At 51.7% G+C, this 22,299-nt stretch overlaps 1 protein-coding gene across 2 annotated transcripts in view; it reads left to right on the forward strand.

Moving 5' to 3' along the window:
- LOC106562552 (metallophosphoesterase MPPED2) overlaps positions 1-22,299 on the forward strand; it is a 177,679-nt gene that overhangs the window by 152,128 nt on the left and 3,252 nt on the right. For both annotated transcript variants that reach the window (XM_045707978.1, XM_045707979.1), the window contains exons 5-6: positions 16,219-16,334; positions 17,146-17,259. In XM_045707978.1, coding sequence (XP_045563934.1) covers positions 16,219-16,334; positions 17,146-17,259 — 230 coding nt within the window. The remainder of the gene's footprint in view (positions 1-16,218; positions 16,335-17,145; positions 17,260-22,299) is intronic.

The following is a 22,299-nucleotide window of genomic DNA, read 5'->3' on the forward strand; positions in this document are numbered from 1 at the left end:
TCCGAGACAAGCCAGGAACAAGACCAGGAACAGGACCAGGTGGTAAAGTGGAGACCTGTAGAGGTGGAGGGACAGGACCAGGTGTTAAAGTGGAGACCTGTAGAGGGTAGAGGTGGATGGGCAGGACCAGGTGGTAAAGTGGAGACCTGTAGAGGGTAGAGGTGGATGGACAGGACCAGGTGGTAAAGTGGAGACCTGTAGAGGTGGAGGGACAGGACCAGGTGGTAAAGTGGAGACCTGTAGAGGGTAGAGGTGGATGGGCAGGACCAGGTGGTAAAGTGGAGACCTGTAGAGGGTAGAGGTGGATGGACAGGACCAGGTGGTAAAGTGGAGACCTGTAGAGGTGGAGGGACAGGACCAGGTGGTAAAGTGGAGACCTGTAGAGGTGGAGGGACAGGACCAGGTGTTAAAGTGGAGACCTGTAGAGGGTAGAGGTGGATGGACAGGACCAGGTGGTAAAGTGGAGACCTGTAGAGGTGGAGGGACAGGACCAGGTGGTAAAGTGGAGACCTGTAGAGGGTAGAGGTGGATGGACAGGACCAGGTGGTAAAGTGGAGACCTGTAGAGGTGGAGGGACAGGACCAGGTGGTAAAGTGGAGACCTGTAGAGGGTAGAGGTGGATGGACAGGACCAGGTGGTAAAGTGGAGACCTGTAGAGGGTAGAGGTGGATGGGCAGGACCAGGTGGTAAAGTGGAGACCTGTAGAGGGTAGAGGTGGATGGACAGGACCAGGTGGTAAAGTGGAGACCTGTAGAGGTGGAGGGACAGGACCAGGTGGTCCTGTCTAGAGCTCTGTTGACTTTAGACAGTACTGTCTCTAACCACCTGGCTACCTTACCTCTGTCTAGAGCTCTGTTGACTTTAGACAGTACTGTCTCTATCCCCCTGGCTACCTTACCTCTGTCTAGAGCTCTGTTGACTTTAGACAGTACTGTCTCTAACCCCCTGGCTACCTTACCTCTGTCTAGAGCTCTGTTGACTTTAGACAGTACTGTCTCTAACCACCTGGCTACCTTACCTCTGTCTAGAGCTCTGTTGACTTTAGACAGTACTGTCTCTATCCCCCTGGCTACCTTACCTCTGTCTAGAGCTCTGTTGACTTTAGACAGTACTGTCTCTAACCCCTGGCTACCTTACCTCTGTCTAGAGCTCTGTTGACTTTAGACAGTACTGTCTCTATCCCCCTGGCTACCTTACCTCTGTCTAGAGCTCTGTTGACTTTAGACAGTACTGTCTCTAACCACCTGGCTACGTTACCTCTGTCTAGAGCTCTGTTGACTTTAGACAGTACTGTCTCTATCCCCCTGGCTACCTTACATCTGTCTAGAGCTCTGTTGACTTTAGACAGTACTGTCTCTAACCCCCTGGCTACCTTACCTCTGTCTAGAGCTCTGTTGACTTTAGACAGTACTGTCTCTATCCCCCTGGCTACCTTACCTCTGTCTAGAGCTCTGTTGACTTTAGACAGTACTGTCTCTAACCACCTGGCTACCTTACCTCTGTCTAGAGCTCTGTTGACTTTAGACAGTACTGTCTCTAACCACCTGGCTACCTTACCTCTGTCTAGAGCTCTGTTGACTTTAGACAGTACTGTCTCTAACCACCTGGCTACCTTACCTCTGTCTAGAGCTCTGTTGACTTTAGACAGTACTGTCTCTAACCCCCTGGCTACCTTACCTCTGTCTAGAGCTCTGTTGACTTTAGACAGTACTGTCTCTATCCCCCTGGCTACCTTACCTCTGTCTAGAGCTCTGTTGACTTTAGACAGTACTGTCTCTAACCCCCTGGCTACCTTACCTCTGTCTAGAGCTCTGTTGACTTTAGACAGTACTGTCTCTAACCACCTGGCTACCTTACCTCTGTCTAGAGCTCTGTTGACTTTAGACAGTACTGTCTCTAACCCCCTGGCTACCTTACCTCTGTCTAGAGCTCTGTTGACTTTAGACAGTACTGTCTCTATCCCCCTGGCTACCTTACATCTGTCTAGAGCTCTGTTGACTTTAGACAGTACTGTCTCTAACCACCTGGCTACCTTACCTCTGTCTAGAGCTCTGTTGAATTTAGACAGTACTGTCTCTATCCCCCTGGCTACCTTACCTCTGTCTAGAGCTCTGTTGACTTTAGACAGTACTGTCTCTATCCCCCTGGCTACCTTACCTCTGTCTAGAGCTCTGTTGACTTTAGACAGTACTGTCTCTAACCCCTGGCTACCTTACCTCTGTCTAGAGCTCTGTTGACTTTAGACAGTACTGTCTCTAACCCCCTGGCTACCTTACCTCTGTCTAGAGCTCTGTTGACTTTAGACAGTACTGTCTCTATCCCCCTGGCTACCTTACCTCTGTCTAGAGCTCTGTTGACTTTAGACAGTACTGTCTCTAACCCCCTGGCTACCTTACCTCTGTCTAGAGCTCTGTTGACTTTAGACAGTACTGTCTCTAACCCCCTGGCTACCTTACCTCTGTCTAGAGCTCTGTTGACTTTAGACAGTACTGTCTCTATCCCCCTGGCTACCTTACCTCTGTCTAGAGCTCTGTTGACTTTTGACAGTACTGTCTCTAACCCCCTGGCTACCTTACCTCTGTCTAGAGCTCTGTTGACTTTAGACAGTACTGTCTCTAACCACCTGGCTACCTTACCTCTGTCTAGAGCTCTGTTGACTTTAGACAGTACTGTCTCTATCCCCCTGGCTACCTTACCTCTGTCTAGAGCTCTGTTGACTTTAGACAGTACTGTCTCTAACCACCTGGCTACCTTACCTCTGTCTAGAGCTCTGTTGACTTTAGACAGTACTGTCTCTAACCCCCTGGCTACCTTACCTCTGTCTAGAGCTCTGTTGACTTTAGACAGTACTGTCTCTATCCCCCTGGCTACCTTACCTCTGTCTAGAGCTCTGTTGACTTTAGACAGTACTGTCTCTAACCCCCTGGCTACCTTACCTCTGTCTAGAGCTCTGTTGACTTTAGACAGTACTGTCTCTATCCCCCTGGCTAACTTACCTCTGTCTAGAGCTCTGTTGACTTACACCACCTCCAGACTAACCGAAGCAGGACAGAGTAGTGTCCAGAGAAGGGAGAGGGAGGAGGAGAGGGATGGATGGAGACAGGTTAAGAACCATGAGAGGCATGGTTACGGGGGAGGTGGGGGAGGAGGGAGAGGCTAAGATGAACCATAATATCAGTAGTTAAGGAGGATAGAGGAGGAGGGGAGGAGGGAAACTGGTTAAGATACATCATAAGAAGAATAGCTGTAGAGTTAGAGGAGGAGGGATAGAGGGAGAGGAGGGGGGAGACAGGTTAACAGCAGTGTCAGGTCCGGGGAGACTTGGTGCAGATCTAATGATGTCTGTGGGCCTAATTGAATATTGACGTTGGGCATCCGAGGCTAAATGGGTTCAGTCTGACTGGCTGCCGCAACTTGAAACCCTTTCACCGGTTGATTCAACACAGGATCGTTAGGTTGCTATGGTAACAAGCTTTAGTCTTTAGTCTTTGTAATGTGATTTTGTCGTAGCTCCTTCCTGGTGCCCGTCCTGTTTTGGGAAAAGGCTAAACGATGCAGGGCTCATCAAAGAGACAGTCTTACACATAGAGAAATGTACAGAACATAGAATAGAAGCAGATCTGTAGGGGTCAACAGGGAGAACTACTACCAGTCATAATGTGGTATTGTCCACATCATTTTGTTAAGACCCATTCCAAGTAGCTGTTTGGTTTACAGTCAGCCAATGGCTTTGTCTGAGGAGACGCTAAGAGCACCTACCCTTCTACCTGTAAGTCTTTGTGTTTTTGGAAGAGCACATGACCTCCCTGTTTAGAGCATGCCCACATGATACACCTCTCATCAAAGAGACAGGGTTATAGTGGAATGTAAAGACTATATAGACCAGACACATACAGGTATAGATAGGTCTGTCTGGGTTCAGCTGGAGCTCACACATCACATACAGTTATAGATAGGTCTGTCTGGGTTCAGCTGGAGCTCACACATCACATACAGGTATAGATAGGCCTGTCTGGGTTCAGCTGGAGCTGACACATCACATACAGGTATAAATAGGTCTGTCTGGGTTCAGCTGGAGCTCGCACATCACATACAGGTATAGATAGGCCTGTCTGGGTTCAGCTGGAGCTGACACATCACATACAGGTATAGATAGGCCTGTCTGGGTTCAGCTGGAGCTCACACATCACATACAGGTATAGATAGGCCTGTCTGGGTTCAGCTGGAGCTCACACATCACATACAGGTATAGATAGGCCTGTCTGGGTTCAGCTGGAGCTCACACATCACATACAGGTATAGATAGGCCTGTCTGGGTTCAGCTGGAGCTGACACATCACATACAGGTATAGATAGGCCTGTCTGGGTTCAGCTGGAGCTCACACATCACATACAGGTATAGATAGGCCTGTCTGGGTTCAGCTGGAGCTCACACATCACATACAGGTATAGATAGGCCTGTCTGGGTTCAGCTGGAGCTGACACATCACATACAGGTATAGATATGTCTGTCTGGGTTCAGCTGGAGCTCACACATCACATACAGGTATAGATAGGCCTGTCTGGGTTCAGCTGGAGCTCACACATCACATACAGGTATAGATAGGCCTGTCTGGGTTCAGCTGGAGCTCACACATCACATACAGGTATAGATAGGCCTGTCTGGGTTCAGCTGGAGCTGACACATCACATACAGATATAGATAGGTCTGTCTGGGTTTAGCTGGAGCTCACACATCACATACAGGTATAGATAGGCCTGTCTGGGTTCAGCTGGAGCTGACACATCACATACAGGTATAGATAGGCCTGTCTGGGTTCAGCTGGAGCTCACACATCACATACAGGTATAGATAGGCCTGTCTGGGTTCAGCTGGAGCTCACACATCACATACAGGTATAGATAGGCCTGTCTGGGTTCAGCTGGAGCTCACACATCACATACAGGTATAGATAGGCCTGTCTGGGTTCAGCTGGAGCTGACACATCACATACAGGTATAGATAGGCCTGTCTGGGTTCAGCTGGAGCTCACACATCACATACAGGTATAGATAGGCCTGTCTGGGTTCAGCTGGAGCTCACACATCACATACAGGTATAGATAGGCCTGTCTGGGTTCAGCTGGAGCTGACACATCACATACAGGTATAGATAGGCCTGTCTGGGTTCAGCTGGAGCTGACACATCACATACAGCCTCTCCACCACAGTCCTGGCTCTGTGAGCCTCTACCACAGTCCTGGCTCTGTGATACTCTACCACAGTCCTGGCTCTGTGAGCCTCTACCACAGTCCTGGCTCTGTGAGCCTCTACCACAGTCCTGGCTCTGTGATCCTCTACCATAGTCCTGGCTCTGTGATCCTCTACCACAGTCCTGGCTCTGTGAGCCGCTCTACCACAGTCCTGGCTCTGTGAGCCGCTCTACCACAGTCCTGGCTCTGTGAGCCTCTACCACAGTCCTGGCTCTCTGATCCTCTACCACAGTCCTGGCTCTGTGAGCCTCTACCACAGTCCTGGCTCTGTGAGCCTCTACCACAGTCCTGGCTCTGTGATCCTCTACCACAGTCCTGGCTCTGTGAGCCGCTCTACCACAGTCCTGGCTCTGTGATCCTCTACCACAGTCCTGGCTCTGTGATCCTCTACCACAGTCCTGGCTCTGTGATCCTCTACCACAGTCCTGGCTCTGTGATCCTCTACCATAGTCCTGGCTCTGTGATCCTCTACCACAGTCCTGGCTCTGTGATCCTCTACCACAGTCCTGGCTCTGTGAGCCTCTACCACAGTCCTGGCTCTGTGAGCCGCTCTACCACAGTCCTGGCTCTGTGAGCCGCTCTACCACAGTCCTGGCTCTGTGAGCCGCTCTACCACAGTCCTGGCTCTGTGAGCCTCTACCACAGTCCTGGCTCTGTGATCCTCTACCACAGTCCTGGCTCTGTGAGCCTCTACCACAGTCCTGGCTCTGTGAGCCTCTACCACTTCTCCTTCTGTATGTCCTTGTGTTTTTGGAAGAGAAATGTGAATGTTTTTGGACTGTTTAAGGTTTCTCCTCTCCTCTTTGTTGGAGGTCTGTTTCTATACTTCTGATCAGGTTCCTCTGGTGCCTGCCTCCAGACGCTCTCCGCTGTTACCACGGTGACGTTCTCCAGATGGCGAGCGACAAGGCAAGACTCGGCCAAAAATCTAGTCTGATCGCAGGGGACATGAAGAACACACATACATGCAGAACTATGAAGAAACACACTGACCACTAGCTCAGTTACACAGGATACATGCACTGTTCTAGAACACATGCAGACTGTAGTTCTGATACATACACTGTTCTAGAACACATGCAGACTGTAGCTCTGATACATACACTGTTCTAGAACACATGCAGACTGTGGCTCTGATACATACACTGTTCTAGAACACATGCAGACTGTGGCTCTGATACATACACTGTTCTAGAACACATGCAGACTGTGGCTCTGATACATACACTGTTCTAGAACACATGCAGACTGTGGCTCTGATACATACACTGTTCTAGAACACATGCAGACGTGGTGCTGATACATACACTGTTCTAGAACACATGCAGACTGTAGCTCTGATACATACACTGTTCTAGAACACATGCAGACTGTGGCTCTGATACATACACTGTTCTAGAACACATGCAGACTGTAGCTCTGATACATGCACTGTTCTAGAACACATGCAGACTGTAGCTCTGATACATACACTGTTCTAGAACACATGCAGACTGTGGCTCTGATACATACACTGTTCTAGAACACATGCAGACTGTGGCTCTGATACATACACTGTTCTAGAACACATGCAGACTGTGGCTCTGATACATACACTGTTCTAGAACACATGCAGACTGTAGCTCTGATACATACACTGTTCTAGAACACATGCAGACTGTAGCTCTGATACATACACTGTTCTAGAACACATGCAGACTGTAGCTCTGATACATACACTGTTCTGGAACACATGCAGACTGTAGCTCTGATACATGCACTGTTCTAGAACACATGCAGACTGTAGCTCTGATACATGCACTGTTCTAGAACACATGCAGACTGTAGCTCTGATACATCCACTGTTCTAGAACACATGCAGACTGTAGCTCTGATACATACACTGTTCTACAACACATGCAGACTGTAGCTCTGATACATACACTGTTCTAGAACACATGCAGACTGTAGCTCTGATACATACACTGTTCTAGAACACATGCAGACTGTAGCTCTGATGCATACACTGTTCTAGAACACATGCAGACTGTGGCTCTGATACATACACTGTTCTAGAACACATGCAGACTGTAGCTCTGATACATACACTGTTCTAGAACACATGCAGACTGTAGCTCTGATACATACACTGTTCTAGAACACATGCAGACTGTAGCTCTGATGCATACACTGTTCTAGAACACATGCAGACTGTAGCTCTGATACATACACTGTTCTAGAACACATGCAGACTGTAGCTCTGATACATACACTGTTCTAGAACACATGCAGACTGTAGCTCTGATACATACACTGTTCTAGAACACATGCAGACTGTAGCTCTGATGCATACACTGTTCTAGAACACATGCAGACTGTAGCTCTGATACATACACTGTTCTAGAACACATGCAGACTGTAGCTCTGATACATACACTGTTCTAGAACACATGCAGACTGTAGCTCTGATACATACACTGTTCTAGAACACATGCAGACTGTAGCTCTGATACATACACTGTTCTAGAACACATGCAGACTGTAGCTCTGATACATACACTGTTCTAGAACACATGCAGACTGTAGCTCTGATACATACACTGTTCTAGAACACATGCAGACTGTAGCTCTGATACATACACTGTTCTAGAACACATGCAGACTGTGGTGCTGATTCATTTCTTTCTCTCTCTCTCGCTTTCTCACACATGCATGCGCGCATGCGCACACACACACACTGCAGTACAGTATAATAAAATGTGTGTGTCACAGGGTGCACAGGAAACAATCTCTCCTTTATGTGACCGGAATGTCATTAATCTTTATGGAGGTTAACAAATTTGCTAGCATGGAAGGTATATTTCATACCCCGACGGCCCACAATGAGGCCACTGTAGCGCTGCCCGCTCTAGCTACAAACTCCTTTCATTCTGTGTGTGTGTGTGTGTGTGTGTGTGTGTGTGTGTGTGTGTGTGTGTGTGTGTGTGTGTGTGTGTGTGTGTGTGTGTGTGTGTGTGTGTGTGTGTGTGTGTGTGTGTGTGTGTGTGTGTGTGTGGTTGGATTCAATACTGCGCACCTCAAGTCAAGGTTTGAGTTTCTTCTCTCAGAGTAATGTGTTTGTGTGGAAATGTATGTGAAACACGGATGAAAACATTGTCCGACGCTATTTATTTTGTTACAGGAACAAGAACAAGAATACGTATGCATATGTGCTATTACTCATTACAGGCACAGAGAAATTGTCTGGTTGCATTTCTCTCTGTAGCAGAGTCCCAAACCCTGCTACAATGTGATTCCATGCTTTCAAGGATCTCTGTCTCTCCCTCTCTCTCTCTCACTATTTCTCTCTCCTTCTCTCTCTCTGTCTCTCTCCCTCTCTATCGCTCTTGCTCTCTCTGTCTCTCCCTCTCTCTCTCTCTCTCTCTCTCTCTCTCTCTCTCTCTCTCTCTCTCTCAGGGCAGTATTTCTAACAGGGAAGTGGCGAGTCTTCCATTAGATTTCCATTAGCTCAGATTTGTATGATTAGTTCTAATTAATCAGTTAAGGCTGCAGCCGTCACTCCTCCCTGCCCGCTTCTCACATTACATTTTTACCCTCATTTTTCAGCTCGCCACCGAGCGAGAAAGCGAGGGAAAGAGCGACAGAGCGAGAAAATGAGTGACCGAAAAAACGAACGAGTGCCAGGTTCTAGGGAGCTGTTTCATTTGTGTCAAACCTCGACGGCGCTCGATAGTCATTGGTCGGTGGCTGGGGCGGCCATCCCTCACTGTAATGAAGCCTATTGATGTTTGTAGGGCTTTGATTTCCCCCTGGTGAAATACGATACACAACGCTGCTAACTGCTAACTGAGTCAAAACAGCACCCACAGCTACCACCTCTCTCTCTGTTCGCTAAGCTAGCACCCTGCTCTAACAAGAACGGTGAAAACCAGATGACTTAAAGTCTTGGTTGTGTGGCACTTTCTGAAGTATAGTCTACCTTTGTTTTGGACAGCCATTTCCAAGATCAATGTGTAATACATAGCTGTGATCCTGCTGCACTACAGACTTTTAGTAGAATAGTTTGGTCTGTGCAGCGAGGAATTCATATGAACCCACTGAGATCCTATATGTGATGATGTATGGTCATTTCCTCACTTTTCAGCTGCCATTACTGCTAGATGGACGATCGATTCATCAACCAGCCTCTGCTCCATTCTCTCCCCTCCTCTCTTCCTCTCTTCTCAGCCAACACCATCTCTTACCTCCCCTCTGTTACCCTCATTTCTTCATCTGTTTGTACCCCCGTGTCCCTCCATGTCTCACTCATTGTCAAACGAGGCCAGGGTCCTTTGTCTGTGTATGGGTGGGCTGAGACAGTGCCTGTCACTATTAGCTCCACTCTGCCTGAGGAGGGCCATCTCAAGTCAGTCACACTGCTTCAGTCTGGGAGGGTTAGATCCACTCTGCCTGAGGAGGGCCATCTCATGTCAGTCACACTGCTTCAGTCTGGGCGGGTTAGATCCACTCTGCCTGAGGAGGGCCATCTCATGTCAGTCACACTGCTTCAGTCTGGGAGGGTTAGATCCACTCTGCCTGAGGAGGGCCATCTCATGTCAGTCACACTGCTTCAGTCTAGGAGGGTTAGATCCACTCTGCCTGAGGAGGGCCATCTCATGACAGTCACACTGCTTCAGTCTGGGAGGGTTAGATCCACTCTGCCTGAGGAGGGCCATCTCATGTCAGTCACACTGCTTCAGTCTGGGAGGGTTAGATCCACTCTGCCTGAGAAGGGCCATCTCATGTCAGTCACACTGCTTCAGTCTGGGAGGGTTAGATCCACTCTGCCTGAGGAGGGCCATCTCATGACAGTCAAACTGCTTCAGTCTGGGAGGGTTAGATCCACTCTGCCTGAGGAGGGCCATCTCATGTCAGTCACACTGCTTCAGTCTAGGAGGGTTAGATCCACTCTGCCTGAGGAGAGCCATCTCATGTCAGTCACACTGCTTCAGTCTGGGAGGGTTAGATCCACTCTGCCTGAGGAGGGCCATCTCATGTCAGTCACACTGCTTCAGTCTGGGAGGGTTAGATCCACTCTGCCTGAGGAGAGCCATCTCATGTCAGTCACACTGCTTCGGTCTGGGAGGGTTAGATCCACTCTGCCTGAGAAGGGCCATCTCATGTCAGTCAAACTGCTTCAGTCTGGGAGGGTTAGATCCACTCTGCCTGAGGAGGGCCATCTCATGACAGTCACACTGCTTCAGTCTAGGAGGGTTAGATCCACTCTGCCTGAGGAGGGCCATCTCATGACAGTCACACTGCTTCGGTCTGGGAGGGTTAGATCCAATCTGCCTGAGGAGGGCCATCTCATGACAGTCACACTGCTTCAGTCTGGGAGGGTTAGATCCACTCTGCCTGAGGAGGGCCATCTCATGTCAGTCACACTGCTTCAGTCTGGGAGGGTTAGATCCACTCTGCCTGAGGAGGGCCATCTCATGACAGTCACACTGCTTCAGTCTGGGAGGGTTAGATCCACTCTGCCTGAGGAGAGCCATCTCATGACAGTCACACTGCTTCAGTCTAGGAGGGTTAGATCCACTCTGCCTGAGGAGGGCCATCTCATGACAGTCACACTGCTTCAGTCTAGGAGGGTTAGATCCACTCTGCCTGAGGAGGGCCATCTCATGACAGTCACACTGCTTCGGTCTAGGAGGGTTAGATCCACTCTGCCTGAGGAGGGCCATCTCATGAAAGTCACACTGCTTCGGTCTAGGAGGGTTAGATCCACTCTGCCTGAGGAGGGCCATCTCATGTCAGTCACACTGCTTCGGTCTGGGAGGGTTAGATCCACTCTGCCTGAGGAGGGCCATCTCATGTCAGTCACACTGCTTCGGTCTGGGAGGGTTAGATCCCCTCTGCCTGAGGAGGGCCATCTCATGTCAGTCACACTGCTTCGGTCTGGGAGGGTTAGATCCACTCTGCCTGAGGAGGGCCATCTCATGACAGTCACACTGCTTCGGTCTGGGAGGGTTAGATCCACTCTGCCTGAGGAGAGCCATCTCATGTCAGTCACACTGCTTCGGTCTGGGAGGGTTAGATCCACTCTGCCTGAGGAGGGCCATCTCATGTCAGTCACACTGCTTCGGTCTGGGAGGGTTAGATCCACTCTGCCTGAGGAGGGCCATCTCATGACAGTCACACTGCTTCAGTCTAGGAGGGTTAGATCCACTCTGCCTGAGGAGGGCCATCTCATGACAGTCACACTGCTTCAGTCTGGGAGGGTTAGATCCTTTCTGCCTGAGGAGGGCCATCTCATGTCAGTCACACTGCTTCAGTCTAGGAGGGTTAGATCCACTCTGCCTGAGGAGGGCCATCTCATGTCAGTCACACTGCTTCAGTCTGGGAGGGTTAGATCCACTCTGCCTGAGGAGGGCCATCTCATGACAGTCACACTGCTTCAGTCTGGGAGGGTTAGATCCACTCTGCCTGAGGAGGGCCATCGCATGACAGTCACATTGCTTCAGTCTGGGAGGGTTAGATCCACTCTGCCTGAGGAGGGCCATCTCATGTCAGTCACACTGCTTCAGTCTGGGAGGGTTAGATCCACTCTGCCTGAGGAGGGCCATCTCATGTCAGTCACACTGCTTCAGTCTAGGAGGGTTAGATCCACTCTGCCTGAGGAGGGCCATCTCATGTCAGTCACACTGCTTCAGTCTGGGAGGGTTAGATCCACTCTGCCTGAGGAGGGCCATCTCATGTCAGTCACACTGCTTCAGTCTGGGAGGGTTAGATCCACTCTGCCTGAGGAGGGCCATCTCATGTCAGTCACACTGCTTCAGTCTGGGAGGGTTAGATCCACTCTGCCTGAGGAGGGCCATCTCATGTCAGTCACACTGCTTCAGTCTAGGAGGGTTAGATCCACTCTGCCTGAGGAGGGCCATCTCATGTCAGTCACACTGCTTCAGTCTGGGAGGGTTAGATCCACTCTGCCTGAGGAGGGCCATCTCATGTCAGTCACACTGCTTCAGTCTGGGAGGGTGTGATCCACTCTTCCTGAGGAGGGCCATCTCATGTCAGTCACACTGCTTCAGTCTGGGAGGGTTAGATCCACTCTGCCTGAGGAGAGCCATCTCATGTCAGTCACACTGCTTCAGTCTGGGAGGGTTAGATCCACTCTGCCTGAGGAGAGCCATCTCATGTCAGTCACACTGCTTCAGTCTGGGAGGGTTAGATCCACTCTGCCTGAGGAGGGCCATCTCATGACAGTCACACTGCTTCAGTTTGGGAGGGTTAGATCCACTCTGCCTGAGGAGGGCCATCTCATGTCAGTCACACTGCTTCAGTCTGGGAGGGTTAGATCCACTCTGCCTGAGGAGGGCCATCTCATGTCAGTCACACTGCTTCAGTCTGGGAGGGTTAGATCCACTCTGCCTGAGGAGGGCCATCTCATGTCAGTCACACTGCTTCAGTCTAGGAGGGTTAGATCCACTCTGCCTGAGGAGGGCCATCTCATGACAGTCACACTGCTTCAGTCTGGGAGGGTTAGATCCACTCTGCCTGAGGAGGGCCATCTCATGTCAGTCACACTGCTTCAGTCTGGGAGGGTTAGATCCACTCTGCCTGAGAAGGGCCATCTCATGTCAGTCACACTGCTTCAGTCTGGGAGGGTTAGATCCACTCTGCCTGAGGAGGGCCATCTCATGTCAGTCACACTGCTTCAGTCTAGGAGGGTTAGATCCACTCTGCCTGAGGGCCATCTCATGTCAGTCACACTGCTTCAGTCTAGGAGGGTTAGATCCACTCTGCCTGAGGAGAGCCATCTCATGACAGTCACACTGCTTCAGTCTAGGAGGGTTAGATCCACTCTGCCTGAGGAGGGCCATCTCATGACAGTCACACTGCTTCAGTCTAGGAGGGTTAGATCCACTCTGCCTGAGGAGGGCCATCTCATGACAGTCACACTGCTTCAGTCTAGGAGGGTTAGATCCACTCTGCCTGAGGAGGGCCATCTCATGAAAGTCACACTGCTTCAGTCTGGGAGGGTTAGATCCACTCTGCCTGAGGAGGGCCATCTCATGACAGTCACACTGCTTCAGTCTGGGAGGGTTAGATCCACTCTGCCTGAGGAGGGCCATCTCATGTCAGTCACACTGCTTCAGTCTAGGAGGGTTAGATCCACTCTGCCTGAGGAGGGCCATCTCATGTCAGTCACACTGCTTCGGTCTGGGAGGGTTAGATCCACTCTGCCTGAGGAGGGCCATCTCATGACAGTCACACTGCTTCGGTCTGGGAGGGTTAGATCCACTCTGCCTGAGGAGGGCCATCTCATGTCAGTCACACTGCTTCAGTCTGGGAGGGTTAGATCCACTCTGCCTGAGGAGGGCCATCTCATGTCAGTCACACTGCTTCGGTCTAGGAGGGTTAGATCCACTCTGCCTGAGGAGGGCCATCTCATGTCAGTCACACTGCTTCAGTCTAGGAGGGTTAGATCCACTCTGCCTGAGGAGGGCCATCTCATGTCAGTCACACTGCTTTGGTCTGGGAGGGTTAGATCCACTCTGCCTGAGAAGGGCCATCTCATGTCAGTCACACTGCTTCAGTCTGGGAGGGTTAGATCCACTCTGCCTGAGGAGGGCCATCTCATGACAGTCACACTGCTTCAGTCTGGGAGGGTTAGATCCACTCTGCCTGAGGAGGGCCATCTCATGTCAGTCACACTGCTTCAGTCTGGGAGGGTTAGATCCACTCTGCCTGAGGAGGGCCATCTCATGTCAGTCACACTGCTTCAGTCTGGGAGGGTTAGATCCACTCTGCCTGAGGGCCATCTCATGTCAGTCACACTGCTTCAGTCTAGGAGGGTTAGATCCACTCTGCCTGAGGAGAGCCATCTCATGTCAGTCACACTGCTTCGGTCTGGGAAGGTTAGATCCACTCTGCCTGAGGAGGGCCATCTCATGACAGTCACACTGCTTCGGTCTGGGAGGGTTAGATCCACTCTGCCTGAGGAGGGCCATCTCATGACAGTCACACTGCTTCGGTCTGGGAGGGTTAGATCCACTCTGCCTGAGGAGGGCCATCTCATGACAGTCACACTGCTTCAGTCTGGGAGGGTTAGATCCACTCTGCCTGAGGAGGGCCATCTCATGACAGTCACACTGCTTCAGTCTGGGAGGGTTAGATCCACTCTGCCTGAGGAGGGCCATCTCATGTCAGTCACACTGCTTCGGTCTGGGAGGGTTAGATCCACTCTGCCTGAGGAGGGCCATCTCATGAAAGTCACACTGCTTCGTTCTAGGAGGGTTAGATCCACTCTGCCTGAGGAGGGCCATCTCATGTCAGTCACACTGCTTCGGTCTGGGAGGGTTAGATCCACTCTGCCTGAGGAGGGCCATCTCATGTAAGTCACACTGCTTCAGTCTGGGAGGGTTAGATCCACTCTGCCTGAGGAGGGCCATCTCATGACAGTCACACTGCTTCAGTCTGGGAGGGGGTTGGGGAGATCATACAGTCAGTTGGTGCCTAGTGTTTGGAAATTGTGTTAATCATTTTGTGTGTGTGTGTGTGTGTGCGTGCGTGTGTGTGTGTGTGTGTGTGTGTGTGTGTGTGTGTGTGTGTGTGTGTGTGTGTGTGTGTGTGTGTGTGTGTGTGTGTGTGTGTGTGTGTGTGTGTGTGTGTGTGTGTGTGTGTGTTTGAAATGTGTTACACATTGTCTTCTTGTTTTGGTGTAGAGGGTCAAATAGATGTGGCTATTGTAGCAAGATAACTCTAGTCAGACACCTGGCCGGGACACGGCTTATTTCACTGTCTCTCTGTGTTAACTAACTGACACGGCTTATTTCACTGTCTCTCTGTGTTAACTAACTGACACGGCTTATTTCACTGTCTCTCTGTGTTAACTAACGGACACGGCTTATTTCACTGTCTCTCTGTGTTATCTAACTGACACGGCTTATTTCACTGTCTATCTATGTTAACTAACTGACACGGCTTATTTCACTGTCTCTCTGTGTTAACTGACACGGCTTATTTCACTGTCTCTCTGTGTTAACTGACATGGCTTATTTCACTGTCTCTCTGTGTTAACTAATTGACACAGCTTATTTCACTGTCTGTGTTAACTGACACGGCTTATTTCACTGTCTCTCTGTGTTAACTGACACGGCTTATTTCACTGTCTCTCTGTCTTAACTAACGGACACGGCTTATTTCACTGTCTCTCTGTGTTAACTAACGGACACGGCTTATTTCACTGTCTCTCTGTGTTAACTAACTGACACGGCTTATTTCACTGTCTCTCTGTGTTAACTAACTGACACGGCTTATTTCACTGTCTCTCTGTGTTAACTAACGGACACGGCTTATTTCACTGTCTCTCTGTGTTATCTAACTGACACGGCTTATTTCACTGTCTATCTATGTTAACTAACTGACACGGCTTATTTCCCTGTCTCTCTGTGTTAACTGACACGGCTTATTTCACTGTCTCTCTGTGTTAACTGACATGGCTTATTTCACTGTCTCTCTGTGTTAACTAATTGACACAGCTTATTTCACTGTCTGTGTTAACTGACACGGCTTATTTCACTGTCTCTCTGTGTTAACTGACACGGCTTATTTCACTGTCTCTCTGTGTTAACTAACGGACACGGCTTATTTCACTGTCTCTCTGTGTTAACTAACGGACACGGCTTATTTCACTGTCTCTCTGTGTTAACTGACTGACACGGCTTATTTCACTGTCTCTCTGTGTTAACTAACTGACACGGCTTATTTCACTGTCTCTCTGTGGTAACTGACACAGCTTATTTCACTGTCTCTCTGTGTTAACTACCTGACACGGCTTATTTCACTATCTCTCTGTGTTAACTAATTGACACAGCTTATTTCACTGTCTGTGTTAACTGACACAGCTTATTTCACTGTCTCTCTGTGTTAACTGACACAGCTTATTTCACTGTCTCTCTGTGTTAGCTAACTGACAGCCGTTGTTGTGTCTGTGTCCCTGTAGGAGCCCGTGGTTTAACGGCTGGGGGTTCAACCTGCCTAGGGGCCAGTCTCTGCTGGATAAATGGAACCAAGTCCCAGAGGGCATTGACATCCTCATGACCCACTGCCCTCCCCTCGGTGAGTCCAATTAACCAATCACATTCACAACCCGTCATCACTATGCCTAATGGGGCCGCCCTTATTATTTAAATCCATCCGAATATATTAAGGAGCAGGTTAGGTTGCATGTGTGTGTGTGCGCCTGTGTGCGCGTGTGTGCGCGTGTGTGCGCGTGTATGTGTGCGTGTGTGTGTGCGTGTGCGTGTGCGTGTGTGTGTGTGTGTACACTGCATCAGCTTTGCATAATCATCTCAGCCCTCCTCCCCTGCAGAATTCTAATGTTCCCAACCAGTCTGGTTCTATATTTGACAGTGGAACTTTGTTTACTCCCTCAGTAGAACATGAAATTGTTTTCCTTAGTTGTTGAGCTTCAGTTGTTTTCCTTAGTTGTTGAGCTTCAGTTGTTTTCCTTAGTTGTTGAGCTTCAGTTGTTTTCCTTAGTTGTTGAGCTTCAGTTGTTGAGCTTCAGTTATTGAGCTTCAGTTGTTCTTGTTCCTCTGTGTCTTTCTATTCTGTGTCTGGTATTATTGACGGATTTCCTTCCTCTCCTGCTACTACTACTGCTACGGGTGCTGTTTGATTGCATGGAAACTCGATTTCACACCAGTGTGACAGACGCTGGAAACGAGTGGCTGGGGCCGGAGCTAAGGCTGGGGCCGGAGCTAAGGCTGGGGCCGGAGTATGGAGAAAGGGAGAGAGGTGTAGAGGCTGGGGATAAGACTTTACCTACGGAAAATAGAAATGGTGCATGGCTTTACCAAGTAACTATTGTGCTAGGTTATTGTTGCTGTCTTATCTAGGTTTGTTGTCTTTCTTGTGTGTTCCTCAGGGTTCAGAGACTGGGTTCCTAAGGAGCTGCAGAGGGTGGGCTGTGTGGAGCTGCTCAACACGGTCCAGAGGAGGGTCCGGCCCAAACTACACGCCTTCGGAGGAATACATGAAGGTCAGTCAGGATGCCTGCCATAGACACACACCCCCCACCACGACCCAGGGTAGAAGAAGCCCTTGGAGTAGGGATGGATTAGAGAGAATGAGAGATGGGTTGTCATGGGTTTCTGTTCAGTACTTTCTCCTGCTTAGACAGGGATGGGGGAGGTGGTGTTGGAGACATTATGGGGTAGACAGGGATGGGGGAGGTGGTGTTGGAGACATTATGGGGTAGACAGGGTGGAGAGGTGGTGTTGGAGACATTATGGGGTAGACAGGGATGGAGGAGGTGGTGTTGGAGACATTATGGGGTGGACAGGGATGGGGGTGGTGGTGTTGGAGAAATTATGGGGTGGATATGGTGGAGAGGTGGTGTTGGAGACATTATGGGGTAGACAGGGTGGAGAGGTGGTGTTGGAGACATTATGGGGTAGACAGGGATGGGGTGGTGGTGTTGGAGACATTATGGGGTAAACAGGGATGGGGGTGGTGGTGTTGGAGACATTATGGGGTAGACAGGGTGGAGAGGTGGTGTTGGAGACATTATGGGGGTAGACAGGGATGGGGGTGGTGGTGTTGGAGACATTATGGGGTGGACAGGGTGGAGAGGTGGTGTTGGATACATTATGGGGGTGGACAGGGTGGAGAGGTGGTGTTGGAAACATTATGGGTTAGACAGGGATGGGGGTGGTGGTGTTGGAGACATTATGGGGTGGACAGGGTGAGGAGGTGGTGTTGGAGACATTATGGGGTAGACAGGTATGGGGGTGGTGGTGTTGGAGACATTATGGGGTAGACAGGGTGGAGAGGTGATGTTGGAGACATTATGGGGTAGACAGGGATGGGGTGGTGGTGTTGGAGACATTATGGGCTAGACAGGGGTGGGGAGGTGGTGTTGGAGACATTATGGGGTAGACAGGGATGGGGGAGGTGGTGTTGGAGACATTATGGGGTGGACAGGGTGGGGGAGGTGGTGTTGGAGAGATTATGGGGGTAGACAGGGTGGAGAGGTGGTGTTGGAGACATTATGGGGTAGACAGGGACGGGGGAGGTGGAGTTGGAGACATTATGGGGTAGACAGGGATGAGGGAGGTGGTGTTGGAGACATTATGGGGTAGACAGGGTGGGGAGGTGGTGTTGGAGACATTATGGGGGTAGACAGGGTGGGGAGGTGGTGTTGGAGACATTATGGGGGTGGACAGGGTTGGGAGGTGGTGTTGGAGACATTATGGGGTAGACAGGGTGGAGAGGTGGTGTTGGAGACATTATGGGGGTGGACAGGGATGGGGGTGGTGGTGTTGGAGACATTATGGGGTAGACAGGGTGGAGAGGTGGTGCTGGAGACATTATGGGGTAGACAGGGTGGAGAGGTGGTGTTGGAGACATTATGGGGTAAACGGGGATGGGGGAGGTGGTGTTGCAGACATTATGGGGGTGGACAGGGTGGAGAGGTGGTGTTGGAGACATTATGGGGTAAACAGGGATGGGGGTGGTGGTGTTGGAGACATTATGGGGTAGACAGGGTGGGGTGGTGGTGTTGGAGACATTATGGGGTAGACAGGGATGGGGGAGGTGGTGTTGGAGACATTATGGGGTAGACAGGGTGGGGAGGTGGTGCTGGAGACATTATGGGGTAGACAGGGATGGGAGGTGGAGTTGAAGACATTATGGGGTAGACAGGGTGGAGAGGTGGTGTTGGAGACATTATGGGGTAGACAGGGTGGAGAGGTGGTGTTGGAGACATTATGGGGTAGACAGGGTGGGGAGGTGGTGTTGGAGACATTATGGGGTAGACAGGGAGAGGGGAGGTGGTGTTGCAGACATTATGGGGTTGGACAGGGATGGGGGAGGTGGTGTTGGAGATATTATGGGGTAGACAGGGTGGAGAGGTGGTGTTGGAGACATTATGGGGTAAACAGGGATGGGGGAGGTGGTGTTGGAGACATTATAGGGTGGAGAGGTGGTGTTGGAGACATTATGGGGTGGACAGGGATGGGGTGGTGGTGTTGGAGACATTGTGGGGTAGACAGGGTGGAGAGGTGGTGTTGCAGACATTATGGGGGTGGACAGGGATGGGGAGGTGGTGTTGGAGACATTATGGGGTAGACAGGGATGGGGGAGGTGGTGTTGGAGACATTGTGGGGTAGACAGGGTGGAGAGGTGGTGTTGGAGATATTATGGGGTAGACAGGGTGAGGAGGTGGTGTTGGAGATGTTATGGGGTAGACAGGGTGGAGAGGTGGTGTTGGAGACATTATGGGGGTATACAGGGATGGGGAGGTGGTGTTGGAGACATTATGGGGTAGACAGGGGTGGAGAGGTGGTGTTGGAGACATTATGGGGTAGACAGGGACGGGGGAGGTGGTGTTGGAGACATTATGGGGTGGACAGGGATGGGGTGGTGGTGTTGGAGACATTATGGGGTAGACAGGGTGGGGGAGGTGGGGTTGGAGACATTATGGGGGTAGACAGGGTGGAGAGGTGGTGTTGGAGACATTATGGGGGTAGACAGGGTGGAGAGGTGGTGTTGGAGACATTATGGGGTGGACAGGGTGGGGAGGTGGTGTTGGAGACATTATGGGGTAGACAGGGATGGGGAGGTGGAGTTGGAGACATTATGGGGTAGACAGGGTGGGGAGGTGGTGTTGGAGATATTATGGGGTGGACAGGGTGGGGAGGTGGTGTTGGAGACATTATGGGGTAGACAGGGATGGGGAGGTGGAGTTGGAGACATTATGGGGTGGACAGGGTGGAGAGGTGGTACTGGAGACATTATGGGGTTGACAGGGTTGAGGTGGTGGTGTTGGAGACATTATGGGGTTGACAGGGTTGGGGTGGTGGTGTTGGAGACATTATGGGGTTGACAGGGTTGGGGTGGTGGTGTTGGAGACATTATGGGGTAGACAGGGATGGGGTGGTGGTGTTGGAGACATTATGGGGTAGACAGGGATGGAAGTGGTGGTGTTGGAGACATTATGGGGTTGACAGGGTTGGGGTGGTGGTGTTGGAGACATTATGGGGTAGACAGGGATGGAGGTGGTGGTGTTGGGGACTGGGTAGGGGTAGACAGGGATGGTGGTGGTGGTGTTGAGGACTGGGTAGGGGTAAACATGAATGGGGAACGTGATACCCCATACCCCTAATCTGCCTCTGGGCTAAAGACATGCTTCACTGATCTCTCCCTCCCTACCTTCCTCCCTCAGTCTTTCCTCCCCTTCTCTCCCTCAGTCCCTCCATCCCTTCTCTCCCTCAGTCCCTCCTTACCTCCATCCCTCAGTCCCTCCAGCCCTCAGTCCCTCCCTCCCCACCTACATCCCTCAGTCCCTCCCTCCCTACCTCCATCCCTCAGTCCCTCACTCCCTACTTCCCTCCCTCAGTCCCTACCTCCATCCCTCAGTCCCTCACTCCCTACCTCCCTCCATCAGTCCCTACCTCCATCCCTCAGTCCCTCCCTCCCTCAGTCCCTCCCTCCCTACCTCAGTCCCTCCCGACCTCCATCCCTCAGTCCCTCCCTCCCTCAGTCCCTCCCTCCCTTCTCTCCCTCAGTCCCTCCTTACCTCCATCCCTCAGTCCCTCCAGCCCTCAGTCCCTCCCTCCCCACCTACATCCCTCAGTCCCTCCCTCCCTACCTCCATCCCTCAGTCCCTCACTCCCTACTTCCCTCCCTCAGTCCCTACCTCCATCCCTCAGTCCCTCACTCCCTACCTCCCTCCATCAGTCCCTACCTCCATCCCTCAGTCCCTCCCTCCCTCAGTCCCTCCCTCCCTACCTCAGTCCCTCCCGACCTCCCTCCCTCAGTCCCTCCCTCCCGACCTCCCTCCCTCAGTCCCTCCCAACCTCCCTCCCTACCTCCCTCCCTCAGTCCCTCCCTACCTCCCTCCCTCAGTCCCTCCCTACCTCCCTCCCTCAGACCCTCCCTACCTACCTTCCTCCCTCAGTCCCTCCCTACCTACCTTCCTCCCTCAGTCCCTCCCTACCTCCCTCCCTCAGTCCCTCCATCCCTCAGTCCCTCCCTCCCCACCTACATCCCTCAGTCCCTCCCTCCCTACCTCCATCCCTCAGTCCCTCCATCCCTCAGTCCCTCCCTCCCCACCTACATCCCTCAGTCCCTCCCTCCCAACCTCCATCCCTCAGTCCCTCCCTCCCAACCTCCATCCCTCAGTCCCTCTCTCCCTACCTCCCTCCCTCAGTCCCTCCATCCCTCAGTCCCTCCCTCCCAACCTCCATCCCTCAGTCCCTCCCTCCCTACCTCCATCCCTCAGTCCCTCCCTCCCTACCTCCATCCCTCAGTCCCTCCCTCCCTACCTCCATCCCTCAGTCCCTCCCTCCCAACCTCCATCCCTCAGTCCCTCCCTCCCTACCTCCATCCCTCAGTCCCTCCCTCCCTATCTCCATCCCTCAGTCCCTCCCTACCTCCATCCCTCAGTCCCTCCCTCCCTATCTCCATCCCTCAGTCCCTCCCTACCTCCATCCCTCAGTCCCTCCCTCCCAACCTCCATCCCTCAGTCCCTCCCTCCCTACCTCCATCCCTCAGTCCCTCCCTCCCAACCTCCATCCCTCAGTCCCTCCCTCCCTACCTCCATCCCTCAGTCCCTCCCTCCCTATCTCCCTCCCTCAGTCCCTCCCTACCTCCATCCCTCAGTCCCTCCCCTCCCAACCTCCATCCCTCAGTCCCTCCCTCCCAACCTCCATCCCTCAGTCCCTCCCTCCCAACCTCCATCCCATAGTCCCTCCCTCCCCTCCTCCCTACCTCCATCCCTCAGTCCCTCCCTCCTTACCTCCATCCCTTAGTCCCTCCATCCCTCAGTCCCTCCCTCCCTACCTCCATCCCTCAGTCCCTCTCTCCCTACCTCCCTCCCTCAGTCCCTCCATCCCTCAGTCCCTCCCTCCCAACCTCGATCCCTCAGTCCCTCCCTCCCTACCTCCCTACCTCCATCCCTCAGTCCCTCCCTCCCTACCTCCATCCCTTAGTCCCTCCATCCCTCAGTCCCTCCATCCCTCAGTCCCTCCCTCCCTACCTCCATCCCTCAGTCCCTCCCTACCTCCATCCCTCAGTC

The sequence above is a fragment of the Salmo salar genome, chromosome ssa26 (genome assembly GCF_905237065.1).
Source record: "Salmo salar chromosome ssa26, Ssal_v3.1, whole genome shotgun sequence".
In the NCBI taxonomy this organism is placed as follows: domain Eukaryota; kingdom Metazoa; phylum Chordata; class Actinopteri; order Salmoniformes; family Salmonidae; genus Salmo; species Salmo salar.